This window comes from Pempheris klunzingeri, chromosome 1, assembly GCF_042242105.1.
Source record: "Pempheris klunzingeri isolate RE-2024b chromosome 1, fPemKlu1.hap1, whole genome shotgun sequence".
NCBI classification, from domain to species: Eukaryota; Metazoa; Chordata; class Actinopteri; order Acropomatiformes; family Pempheridae; genus Pempheris; species Pempheris klunzingeri.
Window position 1 is genome coordinate 1638374 of NC_092012.1, and position 13760 is coordinate 1652133.

The 13760-nt window shown below is 42.9% G+C and overlaps 2 protein-coding genes across 2 annotated transcripts in view; both read left to right on the forward strand.

Annotated features, from left to right (window-relative positions):
* Window positions 1-1405: 1405 nt before the first annotated feature.
* Window positions 1406-3769, forward strand: LOC139201914 (guanylyl cyclase-activating protein 2-like). Its single transcript, XM_070831365.1, has 4 exons — window positions 1406-1606; window positions 1717-1866; window positions 3399-3498; window positions 3648-3769. The coding sequence occupies exons 1-4, from the start codon at window positions 1406-1408 to the stop codon at window positions 3767-3769; spliced, it is 573 nt and encodes a 190-aa protein (XP_070687466.1).
* Window positions 3770-6574: 2805 nt separating this feature from the next.
* Window positions 6575-13760, forward strand: part of LOC139225698 (golgin subfamily B member 1-like) — a 35645-nt gene continuing 28459 nt past the window's right edge. The window contains exons 1-10 of the mRNA XM_070856568.1: window positions 6575-6686; window positions 8471-8530; window positions 10124-10279; window positions 10897-11034; window positions 11413-11535; window positions 11928-12083; window positions 12204-12383; window positions 12537-12659; window positions 12934-13047; window positions 13157-13460. Of these exons, the coding sequence (XP_070712669.1) occupies window positions 8486-8530; window positions 10124-10279; window positions 10897-11034; window positions 11413-11535; window positions 11928-12083; window positions 12204-12383; window positions 12537-12659; window positions 12934-13047; window positions 13157-13460 (1339 nt within the window). The 5' untranslated portion in view covers window positions 6575-6686; window positions 8471-8485. The remainder of the gene's footprint in view (window positions 6687-8470; window positions 8531-10123; window positions 10280-10896; window positions 11035-11412; window positions 11536-11927; window positions 12084-12203; window positions 12384-12536; window positions 12660-12933; window positions 13048-13156; window positions 13461-13760) is intronic.

Below are 13760 nucleotides of genomic sequence, written 5' to 3' on the forward strand. Positions count from 1 at the left end.
TTCAATGTTTCATTTGTTTCTTAGAACATTATCAGAGTTATATTTCTTTATCTTTTGTACAAGTGTGAAGAAAAGGTTTCAGGTGGTTAATCTGTGTCAGATGTGAATTTATTTTGTCATTAAAGATATTTTTATATACACAAGCTGTGTTTGTTTTCTTGCCTTCAGACTTGAGGTGTTTTCAGGATTCTGCCACTTGGTGTCACACAAGTCAGAAATGTTGAAGCCCTTCAGATCCTGCAGCCTCTAAACATAATCCTCAGACGCTCTGTGTGCACAGTTAAGTCCTGGCTGATAATCAAGCTGATCATTCAGGTGACTGATGAATGGTTTAAGTAGAGAAGACATTGTTAGATACATGATATAAAGTGGTTTTGGTTAAATAAGGTTTTAAATTGTCTGACGATGAGGAGTGACTCCAGTTTGAGGACAGATTGGAGCTGGGTAAGATAAGATAAGATAAGATAAAATAAGGTAAGATAAGATAAGGTAAGGTAACATCAGCTACATCAGAAAATAAAATAAAATAAACAAAATATGATGCAAACATACAAACTGTGCACACGGTAAACAGTATAAATAGTGTAAAAGTAAGCAGAAATGGTATTTTCAATGTGCAGAAAAGACAGAATAGACTATTGGTGGTTATGATAACCATGGTAACAGTCTGCCGTCACACAGAATAGACTATTGGTGGTTATGATAACCATGGTAACAGTCTGCCGTCACACAGAATAGACTATTAGTGGTTATGATAACCATGGTAACAGTCTGCCGTCACACAGAATAGACTATTAACTACTTTCAGAGCTGCATCAGGAGAAGTCACAGCCACTTAAAGGCTCAAGTGATTTAATATCATTTAGGTGTTTAAATCATTCACATTCACTCTCTTCTATCAAAACGGGGGCAGACTGGACGTTTTGTGAACTCTTTGAGCACAAAGTCCCACTAGGTTTATCATCTATTCTCCAGTGTGAGGCTGGGAACATGTGCTCAGACAGACTCCAGTGGATCAACAGTTTTTCCAGGACCACTCAGGCTTTGACGTCAGACGTCTTTTTAATCTCGCCGTGGCCTTTTACCCACAGGGGACGAGCCGCTCTTCATCCTCTCTGCCGCCAAACAGGAGCTGCTCTTTAATTCTCAGCAGTGAGTGAATCTGTGCTTCCTTCAGAGGAAGGTGGGACGGCTTTGGCAGAGTTTAGGGAAAATACAAGGACAAATATTGAAGATAAATAAAAGAATTGTCAAAAGGACGTTGGAGGATCACTGAAAAGTCTATTGGATTAGTCCAGCCTGAAATAATCTGTGAGGACTGTTCTGCAGAGTGATGACTGCCTTGGACCACTTCTAACTCTTTCATTCAAGCAAAGTTCTCCTGTGCTTCTTTGCATGTGACAGCATGGGTCAGTCTCAGAGCGGCGCAGATAAGGAGGTGGCCCTGGAAAACATCCAGGAACTCTACCGCAAGTTTGCCAGCGAATGCCCGAGCGGGAAACTGCACCTACACGAATTCAAGAAGATCTTTGGAATCAACAGGAACTCCTCCGAAGAAGAATCTGCGTACATGGAGAACGTGTTTCGCTCCTTCGACACAAACAAGGTAAGAATACCAGTGTGTCGTGTGTCTGATAGTGAAGACGTGTGAACGTGGAGATGAATGAATGAAGACAGCAGAGAGGAGATGCTGAGTGTCTCTGCCGGCTTCTGCAGGACGGACAGATAGACTTCATGGAATATGTGGCGGCGCTGCATCTCGTTCTTCGTGGAAAACTGGAGGACAAACTGAAGTGGTCCTTTAAGGTTTACGACAGGGATGGAAATGGCTGTCTGGACAGACAGGAAGTGAGACACCTTGTCAAAGTAAGTGCTCAGTTATTCTATTTATGTTCAGAAACCATCACTTCCTGTAGGATAATTTGCAGGATCTGATTGGACACTTTGGTCCACATGTTTTCACTCCTATAAAGTAGAGTTACATTCTTAAAACACCACGATATCAAACCACAAACTACATTACTAATGTAAAATACACATCATTCAGCTGTTCCTCACTTATTACTCTTGCCTATAGATTTCTTAAATTAGAGCTTAAAGAGTCTCCGCAGGTTGCTGAGACCTTCACAGCAAACATAGATCTGCTCTGCACAGTCTTCCACCGTTGAACTGGGTGAAGCCTCAAACTGAAACAGCTGCAGGATTAACTGAAATGAATAAAATGAGCAGAGCCACAAGATTCACATTCTTTTTTCAGTAGCTGTAAATAACTTTCACAAGTGTCACAAGAGTCAAAAAACTTGACTTCAAACCCAAAACATTTGGGTTTCCAGTGATTTTAAAACTGAGTTAGTTAGTTTGGAGCTGAACTAATGTGTTAAAACACCAAAGTCAAAGCAACTAGGCTAGGAATCCCATATCAGTAAAATCCCTGTTTTAGTGAATGTAGTCTGGTGTGTGTGCAGAGAGCGATATAACAGTTGTTTGTGGTTAAACCAAAAGGATCTTTCAGGTCTCTCTCTGTAGGGATCCTTTCCATGATGCTGTCACACACTTAGAATAACACTCTGAGCCTGAGTCTGAGGTAATCTACCTTTTGTTTAACCAGAGAAAACCATTATGTTGCTCTCTTCAAAGCCACCAGACTCCATTGACAAAACCACAAATTTTACATGGCAGTTGCTGGTGTACTGCTGCACTGATTTGTTAGTTTATTTGTGTTGTTGTGTGACTTTGGTGTCTTAAAAGGTTAGTTTGGATCCAAAACAATATTTCTGTAACACACAGTAACACAAACAAACTAAGTGATGGTGCCATGACTCTCATGTTCTATGAGCTAAAATCCCTGTTTTAGTGAATGTAGTCTGGTGTGTGTGCTGTTTGTGGTTAAACCAAAAGGATCTTCCAGGTCTCTCTCTGTAGGGATCCTTTCCATGATGCTGTCACACACTTAGAATAACACTCTGAGCCTGTCAGTGGATCAAACAAGCTCTTTTAGTGGCTGCTGGCTGAGGTGATCTACTGGACCAGTTCCAACACTTTTACTACCTACCAGGCATTCAGAGGGTTGAGGTTTACAAGTACTGGAATTCTCCAGTTAGAATAAAGACTTCAACCATAAACTAAGCTAATCTGTTTCATTAGGACCATGTGGGACTACATGTTATCACATTTTTCCAACTAGTGAAAAGAGCGTAGACAAAAACTCAAACAGAGAAATAACCACACCTGTTCTGGGGTTGAGACCTGCTGCTCACAGCTAAATGAGGAAAAAAGGCCTTTGGCAGCTTGTAGATCAACAAATGTGACTTTCTAAATGCTCACTTTCCGCCTGAGGATCTAAAATCGCTCAAACATTCAGACTTCTTCCTCCTTTTGTCTTTTTTCCGTCTTCTCAGATCATCAACAAGATAAAGAGGCACAACGATCCGAGCAGAAGCGGGAATATTGAAGAGATTTGTGACAGGATCTTTGAACTGGTGGACAAGAACAACGACTGTGAGTTCACCAGCTGATAAATATGGTGTCAGCACTCATCCTGAAGCTCTTTTCCTCTTTTCTGCTGTTGAAATCGTACCTGTCGTAACATAAACGACTCAGTTTGACACCGACTGTGCTTCATTGTCTCCCTCTTGTGAACCGTCCAGGTCAGATCTCTTTGGAGGAGTTCATCGAGGGGGCTGAGAAGGACCCGTGGGTGATGGATCAGCTCAAACTGGACATCGGGCCCTGCGACTGGTTCATGGAGCAGCAGGAGAAGAAAACCTGATTAGATAATGAAGAGCACACGTTTTTACTGATGAAGGACTGGACACTACGGGCAGTGATTCACTCCTTCTGTTGTTTACACACAGAAGCACCAGAGAACTTTTCTCATCTGGTTTTGTGATTATCAAAGGAAGTAATGTGCATCGTGCTGTCTGCTCAGGGAGAGACGTCCTCAGGGATTACTCCTTCGGCTGCGGGACGTGCCGACAGCCCGAATCCTCCAATTAAATCTTCAGTTCCTTGGAAGAGAAGCCTCTCGTGTTCGTCCTCTCCCAGGTGTGTGGACACCGCCACGTGTCGCGGCCGAGGAGCGCCAAACGCCATTTTCACGAGCTTGACTTTCCTCTGAAATTTTCTTTTCGGGGTTCTCCCTCATCATGTTAAAACTCATGTGCTAAAACTCTGCAGCAGCTGTAACTGAAGCTCATTTTCTACTTTGTTATATTTGTTTTTCCATAAATATCTGAACAATTGAGCCAATTACCACAAGAGGGTGATGATTAATGGCTATTGGATTAATTATCTGCAGTTATTTTAATCAAATGGACACTTAAACATGTAGGTAAATATGTCTATTCCTTGCTGACTGTTAGGTGAGAAGATAAATACCACTTTTCAGCCATTGCAGCCCGTTTGGTGTCTGCTGGCTGAGGTGATCTACTGGACCAGTTCCAACACTTTTACTACCTACCAGTCATCTCTGACCTAAAATATGTTTTGTCATCTTCTCTGTCTCCAAACTTGAGCTGAATTTGTTCTGTTTTTGGGGCCAAATGACATTTGATGATATTTTAGCATGTTCCCATGATGTCAGTTCACAGACCAGTGCAGTAATTCTCTTAACCTTCTCTAATCACTGTGTGCCTGGTTTAAGATCCAGAATACATGTTTCTATATATTTTTATATCTGAATTATTGTGTTTAGAGGTCATAAAGTAAAGTAAGGAACAGAAAGCAGCAGGGGAGGATGATGACAGGAGTGTGTGAGTCAGACCAGAGTGAACATGGAATGAATTAGTTGTTGTGGTCAATAACTTTGTGTGTCTGCTATCAATAAACAAAAGACCATACGGGAGTGTGTGTTCACGTTTTATCACACACAAGGAGACGGTCAAACGCGCTGCGCTAACACAGCTTTAGTCACCTTAAAGATGGGAGCTATGGATTTAGCCTGACTTACTATACTTAGCCTTTAAGGCTCTTTACCTAACAGTATGATATCCTTTGACACAGAGAGTCTAACGAGAACAAGACACACACAAACACACACACAGTTTTTAATCCATTTGAACCACTGCCACCATATTTCAAAGTCAGAGTCAGTGAGTTTTCTAGCTTTCAGCAGACCCCTGGCTTCCTTTTGTTGTTGAAAGGTTATTATTACTGTTACTCCTGTCCAGCACACATGGTTTTTCAGTTGTGCATACAGATACATTTGAAAAGTTCACAGTGTTTGTGTATGTTTAGGAAGCTTATGGATATCATACTGTTAGGTAAAAAGCTTTAAAAGCTAAGATTAGTAAGACGGACTAACCCCACACAGTAAACACACAGCACCACGCTTCATTCAGAGTCAGCAAGTGTTTTGAAATACTTTGAAATACTTAATTTGGCAAATATTACCGAGATGGCTCCTGACGAGAAATATAAATAAAAAGCAGAATGATACGGGACAAACCTTTGCAGAACAGAGCGCCCACGTCCACCCAGGCCACTGATTGGTGCATTGTCTGCTTACAATGCAAAATACAATTTGTCCATATATATAAAAAAGTAGAACTTTATTGTTTCAGTTGATAATTATGTCCATTAACACAACATCCAAAAATCAAGCACGTATAGATTTGATTCAGTCTCCCTGCACTTATTCTCCTGTTTCCAGCAGCAGCAGGAAGCTATTTCCAGCTAAAGTAATCTTGACTAAACTCATAACATGCTGCAGCTAAAGGGGCAGATATGAGTTGGAGTTGGTGGAGAACAAACTGGGGCTAAAAGTGACCAATGGACACTCACTCTGTGTCTGCTGTTTTTCCAACATGCATGTTTGCCATAAGAGCACATTAAGAGAATAATACTTTGATTATGTGTTTACAGAGTATTAAACATAATGTGCACATTTAAATGCATAGAATTCATAAACTATTGCTGCATTTTTTCACAGTTGTATGCATGAATGTAGAGCTCATATATTTGTATATATTTAACCCTCTGGGGTCTGAGCCATGTTTTTTCTATTACTGGGGCCTCGACGTGTGGATAAATTCAGTACTGAGCGGCACAAACAAGTGATTGATATAATTTTCAGCACAACATGGGCTGTTTGAATATGTATATACATGATATTTTAAAAGTTATATATAATTTATTATATATTATTATTAAAGCTTCTGGTAAAAAACAAACACACAAAAAATTTAAACTCTATTATACACAGAAGAAGAAATATCTACATTTGTTTTGCTGGATGTTTTTAATTGCAGACAAGACACCAGATAAGTGTGACAGGCTGTTTAAACGAAACCGGAAATAACACGGGTGTATCTCTTGGTGTTTGTTTCCTCTTTGATGGAGCATCGCAGGCCTCTCCTGGAGAAAAATCACATACTGGGGAAGAAGAGGATTTCTCTACTCCAACAGACCCAACCATATGTACGACCTTCAAGCACCTTATGGTTTTATAACCGTTAATAATCATGACAATCATTCATCATTACTGTTTACACAAATACAAAGATGAGGTTCTTCCGGGACCTGTCACGATGACAACACTGCGCATGCGCACGCCTCTAGTCGCTCTGTTGACAAATGTGACCAGAGCAGATCTCTGTCCCGTCGCCAAGTGGAATAAAATGTGATTTCGCCGGATTTTGTCGACGCTGCGAGACTTCTGGTGGATTCTTCATGAAGCTGTGAATCCAGTAAGCACTCAAAAGTCATACTTAGCGGGTGCGAGTCGCTTGAACGAGCTAACTAATTCATCAAGTGGACAGTCTGGCTGCAGTTCGATGCTAGCTAAGTTAGCATGTAGCTACAGGGCAGGCAGGATAAAGTTAGCTAGCCGGACTTGACGTTAGCTTCAAATGGTGTCTGTTTCTGATAAAATAACAACTTGCCGGCGCACACCTCAACCTCTAACACCTTCTTCTGGCAGATATGTGAAGCCTTTGTGGTTTAGATGAGCTGTGGTACGCGGTTAGTCAGTTAGTAGAGCTGTTAGCATTCGGAGATGCAAGCTAACGTGGCTAATGTCCAAGCTTCCCACGGACAACTTTGAGTGACGCTTCACTTTTGGAAAAACTGTGTTTGAAATGGGAATTTTTTTCCAGCTCGGCCAGCAACACCTCAGTTAGTAGGGCTTTCTGCAGCACGAGCAGCAAGAAAAATATAATTATCTGCATCAAAACGAACGACTTGGAGAGAAGCAGCTGTGTATTTCCACAGCGTTAGCATCTATCTGTTGTATCTGTCAATGTGCATCATGCATCCATCTGCATTCCTCTTAATCCAGTTAATAAGACACCATGATTCAGCCACAGTGAGGGGGCAGTTCTGCATCAGACCGTGCACACTTCACCTGCTCTGTTTTACCTGTGCAAGTGCACATGTTTGTGTTTGTGTTGAATGAATTGCAGAAATCTTGATAGATCCAGATAATCAGTGTGTGTGGTGAGAGAGCCAGTTTGACCAGATTCCCCCTCCCTCCCTCCCTCCCTCCTGTCACATGGGCCGGATTGTGCACACTGAATGAATGTGGCTGATCTCAGCCTCACACCAGGCCTCAAGCTGTGGCCGCTTCAGTCTTGGAGCTACAACAGGCACCCAGAGCCACACCTGTCCCCCCTGCCAGGCTGCCCCTGCTGGGCCGGAGCTGGGCCGGAGCTGGGCCGGAGCTAGCTGTCAGCTGGAGACATTCAGAGTCTGTTTTGATTCTCTGTTTGGCCGACATCCCAACAGTCACCTGACTGACTTGGCCTGCCTCCGGCCTGCTGGTCCGGTTGCCTGATGAGCTGACCCGAAAGCCTACACTCCCCAGTCTCTTATCTGTTCTTCTAGGATGATTGTGAATAATTTAAAGAAGGAACACAGAGGGAGCGTTGTCTGGTGTCGCCTGCTTATGGATTTAAACACAATAATATCAGTCCTGCTCTGTGGAGGCTCAGCCACACCCTGTATCACTTTATGTGGGCCATGAAATGACACACCTGCATGCCTTAGGTTGCTTGTCTGGTATGTAAGGCTATCGCCTAAGGTCCTCTAGAAGCAATTTAAAGTTATTAAAGTCACAGAGAAACAGCATTCTGTGACTACCGTGCTCTGTAAATGTAATTGATTTGGACTCCAAAGAGAAAGTTGCAGCTGAGCCTAAGAAAGGGACCATTTAAATCAATGGAATATGAAGAGTTAAAGCCTTTTTTTTTGTTTTTTAATGGGGCAGAAATGTTAAAAGGCGTCTTTATTGGTTTGAATGTCTGTTTAAAGACATTCATCACCGGGGGGGGTTTACGATGAAGACAAAATGGGTTTGATGAATAATGAATAGCTATTTGTGTGGCTGAAAACAGTCATTTCCTAAAGTTAAAAAAAGGACATGTTTTTATATTCTGAATAATTAAAGTACTCTACTCTACTGTGTGTGTGTGTGTGTGTGTGTGTGTGTGTGTGTGTGTGTGTGTGTGTGTGTGTGTGTGTGTGTGTGCTGTAGGTTTAAGCTGAGACCATGCTGAAATGGTTTTCCGGTGAAGAGGGAGAGCCTGGCTCTGCAGTAAGTGCGCACGTGTTTATTTTCCATTTCTCGAATGGTCACATTGTAATTGCAGGTTAATTTTCTTTCTCAATCACAAACTTAATCATCGTTTGATTCACTTTTCAAGCAGAAATGCCAAAAATAATTTGTGGTGCTTTTCTCTGTTTCATATCAAAAGTATAAATTACACATCTTTGGGTTTTTGACTGCCGCCAAACAGATGAGGACATTTGGAGACGTCGCCTTGAGCTCTGGGAAACTGAGGGAGACAAACGAATAATCAATTAATGGAGAAGATGATTTGCAGATTGATCAATACTTGAAATAATCGTTAGTTGCGGCCCTTATTGTAATATGTGTCATGTCAGCCGTAACTCAACCTGGAATCACACGTCTGTGTTTAGAATGATGATCTATTCAGTGTCTGAGTAACACGTCTCACTGCTTCGTTTAAGATCAAGATAAACTTTATTGATCCCCACAGTGGGGGGGGGGGTACACTGTTATGGCAGCTCCAGACATAGAATAGAAGCAAACAATTGAAGAAAGAGAAAATAGAAACAAACATAAACATACAGAAACGTTATATACACAGTAATATAATAGTTTTAAAGAAACATTATGTGGACAAATGCAGGATGTGTTCATTTTTAGGACCCTGAATAGAAACACTGTCTGAAATGAGAACAAAACGTTTGACACTTTGAAACTAAACACAGAGTGACGACTGATTTTAGTCACAGCGTTTGTCACACAGCAGCCTGGTGAATCATCTCATGTCATCTTGTTCAACATTACGAGCACTTTAATTGGCTCAGAGGAAACCCAGCGAAAGCTCTGCAGCCTGTTTCGTTTCCAGATAGACTGGAATTAGGTGGACTGCTGAGCACAGGGCTTTGACTCAGACAGGCCAAGCCCACACTTCCTGCTCCAGCTTAAACCCCCCCTGCATCCCCATCCTATTTACTCTACATATTACTGGTAGGTACAGATGTTTTGGAATTGGTCCAGTAGATCACCTCATCCAGCAGCAGCCACACCTGATCACAGTAGGTCCACTAAAAGTGCTTGTTTTAGCCACCGACAGGCTCAGAGTGTTATTCTAAGTGTGTGACAGCATCATGGAAAGGATCCCACGCAAGAGTGATCCACAAAAATTGTAAGTCTGCAGCTTTGTAAGCTGTCATTAATATTCTTTCAAGCCTCACGGTACCTTACATGTAGAAAAATGAGCCCAATCACTCACAGATTTAAAATTGAAAAAGGAAAAACAGACAAAAAGCCTGTATCGAATGAAAAAGCTCTTCGTACTGGAAACAAGATTTGGCATCAAAAAAGAAAATGTGGGATCATTGCGTCCCTTTTTCCCACATTTCAGGTCCTCTTCCAGCAGTCACAAAGGCAGCCATCTTTGTTTTATATTATTTGTGGTCCTGTAGTCCCCTGGTGCTCCGTCCCAGGACACTCCAGATAAACTGCATTCATCCAGACGGCTCTCTGAACTGTACAAAACACCAGTGTGCCCATTCCAGCTCCAGGTGTGATCATGTGTTGTGTAGCCAGCGTGTGCGTTCTGATGACGTGTCCACCATCTCCTCCGTGCCTCCCCAGGGCCCGGGCTCTCCCCACGGGGGTGCTGCTGGTGGAGGGATGGCTGTGGAGGAAATGTCAGAGCGGCTCGCCCAAACTGAGCAGCTCGTCACTCAGCTGAAGGAGATGATCCGGGAGAAGGATGCAGCACTTCGCTCCAAAGACGACCAGCTGAAGGTTGGATTACTGAAACTGAAAAACATTTTAGACACATAACTGATCACTTTCATTTTCACTGAGTGCCTGTCTCTCTTTATGGATTATTTACATATTATCTAAATGACAGTAATAATAGTTCTAGTCCAAATATTACCTTAGCAGCTCCACTGAAGCCAGGCTCAGGGAGCTGTCCTCTGTTTTGGTCGAGATCCTGTGTTAACTTCAGTGTTTATGACGTGTTATAACACAGCAGGGATATATAAATGTAATTTTTCTAGTGATAAATGCAATAGTGCTACTCTGGGGCCTGTCTGATGGGGATTTGTGTCTGACAAAGGATGTATTATCACAGGAGTTACTCTAAAATAGTTGCTACTGCTGCAGGAGATCATTCTGTAAAACAATAATCTTATCTAGTTAAATATTAAACACCCAAGTCAAAGTCTGCAACACAATAGTAATGACAGGAATGTGAGATAAGAGTTAGAGCCACGACACCTGAGTGTTACAGGAGGGTGCGATCAGGAACATATATAATATCAGGAATATAAGAACTGCGTGCTGCAGCTGATGGTGTAACGTAGCGTCCTCCTGGAGCTCTGCCAAAGGTAAAGGTCATATTGTCTGTAACTCAGGTGGAGAAGGAGACATGCGAGGCCAAACTGTCGAAGCTGCGTCTGCAGAACAAGGCCAAGGTGACCTCCCTCACATCCCAGCTGGAGGAGCTGAAGAGACAGCAGACAGGCCAGGGCACGCCAACACACAGCAAGAAGGTATAGGAGCGCACGCACACAGTATGGCAATACACGTGAATACCCCCAGTACATGTCACTACCCACAATGCATGGCACTACCTACAACGGATACCTGAATTTCCTAAAACTTCTTTTAATTTAATTGATTTCATTTTCCTCCTAGTTCAGATTGAAGCAGTAACAGATCTTTACCACTAGAGGGCACACCAGCTCCAATCCAGAGTCACTGTCTTATGAAGTCATGATGCTAATATTGTAATATATATATATATAATATTATAATATAAATGGTTGCCAGCAGACACAGAGCAATATGAGCATCCCAATGGAGTCATGTTTCTAATGTTAGCTAATGTTAGCATGAGTTTATAGCGTGGTCTTTTTGTGTCCCCTCAGGGGTCGTCAGATGGAGGAGGAGGAGGAGAGCAGGCCAGTCGGGGCAAGATTGTGCTGCTGAAGAAAAAAGTTGAGGAACTGGAGCATCAGCTTGCACAAAGAGTGGAGGAACTGGAAAGCAAGGTAAAGCGTCTTGTCAGTGAGACAGGTTCGTTCTCCTCATAACACATTTCTACTTTCAGTCCCAACTAAACATGCTCAAGTAGAGAAGCATTCAGGTTTTATGCTCCTCATGTCTGTAACAAGCTCTCAGTTCTTTTTAATCAGGGCTCAACATGCTGTTTTCTGACATGTAGCTGCACTGTAATCTGTATTATTCTATTTTAGCTTCTTTTTATCTTCACTTTTATTTAAATCCCCTGTATATCTTTTTATATACTGACTTGTGTGTCTTTTATGCATCTCGTCTTAATGTCTCTCTGTCTGATGTGAAGCACAGGTATCACATTTACAGAGTGAGAAACAGCCAGGCTTTGAAATCTGTTGTACTGAAAAGCCCCCCTGATTTCTTGCAGAGGAAGGAGGTGGAGTCGCAGCAGCAACGAGGTGAGGAAATGGACGCTATGCTGACGGAGAAGGACAGGAAGCTGGCAGAGAAAGAGGCCTATATCGTCCACCTGCAAACAGCATTGGCAGGAGATCAGCCCATCACTCCTGCACCACAACAAAAGGTCTCTCCTCTCACAAGAATGTGGTGTGAACATCGCAGTGCCACACTTTTAATCAATACTTTTCTCTGGAGCGTATCGTGAATCCACTTGATGTTCAGCTGTTCAACTGTTCCTCCTCAGGGCTCGGAGGACAGCGGGGCAGTGGAGGAGCTGCAGCTGCTGGTGCAGAGCCTCACCAGGAAAGTGGGCGAGGCTGATGAGCGCTTCAGTTTGCTTGAGGAGCAGACGGACAGCCTCAAAGAGCTGCTGGCCTCGGAGAAGGAGCAGTACAGTCAGAAGGAGAGCATGTACAAACAGAACGTAGGTTTTCAAAGCAGCTTAAGTTGGTACTGTTGCTGGGGCAACGTTTCAAGCTGCACGCACGCTTTGATGCTTCTGTTGGAGAATTTGATACTTGGTTAGGAGAAGCGTCGCTATCGTATGTCTGATGTTGCCCTCTGTGTTTGTTCTTAGATCCAGACATTCAAAGACATCATAATTCAGAAGGATAAGCAGCTGATGGAGATCAACCAGATGCACGAACAGGAGCTCTTCAAGCTCGCAGCAAAGTCTGATGCCAGTGCAGATTTGGAGCAGGTAGTCACAGCTCTCATTTCTTAACGAATCACTGAGGAGAGACCAAACATCTGTAGTGTAACAGAGTCTTCCTTTGTTGATATTGTTATTGTCTACGTGTGTACGTGCTGCTTAATTGAGTTAATTCTATTCAAAGGAAACTAAAGAAAAAGAAGATTGACCTTACCACAGTGCATTCATCATTGAATCTTAGACAGACAGACAGACAGGCGGCGTCCTGTGGATCTAATAGAAAGTTTATTCATGCTGGCTCATCCTTTTTGTCCCTCGTCAGCTGTTGAAGGCTCTAAAACAGAAGCTTCATGAGAAGGAGGAGGTGCTGCTGGGTAAAACCCAGGTCATTGATGTTCTCCAGGGAGAGGTGGATGGCAGGGACCAGCAGATAAAGGTCAGGAGCAACATCTCTACTATTTAAATATTCCTTCACCCATTCCCTGACACCTCTTCGAACATCAAGTCAAGCTGTCCCGCCCCGTCGTCGTCTTTTCCCCCCACAGGAGCTGACAGAGCGGCTGCGTCGGCTACAAGTAGAACGAGAGAGCCTGGAATCCAAGATGGAGGCAGAGAAGCACGTGATGCGAGCGCAACTTCGCGACCTGATGGAAAAGCAGCGGGCGGAGGTGCAGCGAATGACTGAGCAGCATCAGGCGCAGATGGACCAATCACAGCAGGATCTCCTGGGGCAGCTGCAGGAGCTGAGACGGGCCTCGGTCGCAGCGCCGCCGGCCGGTCGGGAGGCTTCAGAAGGTGGAAATGGACCTGTGGACTCTGCCTCCGTCCAAAGGATAGCAGAGCTGGAGGGTTGGTTGTTCTTTATTTCTGTTCCAGAAGAAACGGAGACGACGTTTCCTTGTGGTTTAAGGCAGTTCGGTGCATTTTGACCATAAAACCATAAAGAAACCATAAAGAAGGAAATGTTTGACAGAAAATACCCAGATTATCCAGTTTAAACGGATGTTTTTTGCCTGAATATACACAAACATTTGTGTTTCACCATATTTGAAATTAAATCAAATACAACAATGTTATTTAAATTACATTTTAAAAACTCTGGTGTTCACCTATTTTTTAATATTTTGCCGTCAGATTTAGGATTTAATA

What these genes read in the sequence shown, in the direction of transcription:
- LOC139201914 (XM_070831365.1), top strand. Translation starts at nt 1,406, where the DNA reads ATGGGTCAGTCTCAGAGCGGCGCAGATAAGGAGGTGGCCCTGGAAAAC. An exon ending in GCTCCTTCGACACAAACAAG is followed by an intron (nt 1,607 to 1,716) that starts GTAAGAATACCA and finishes CGGCTTCTGCAG; the next exon opens with GACGGACAGATAGACTTCAT. An exon ending in AAGTGAGACACCTTGTCAAA is followed by an intron (nt 1,867 to 3,398) that starts GTAAGTGCTCAG and finishes CCGTCTTCTCAG; the next exon opens with ATCATCAACAAGATAAAGAG.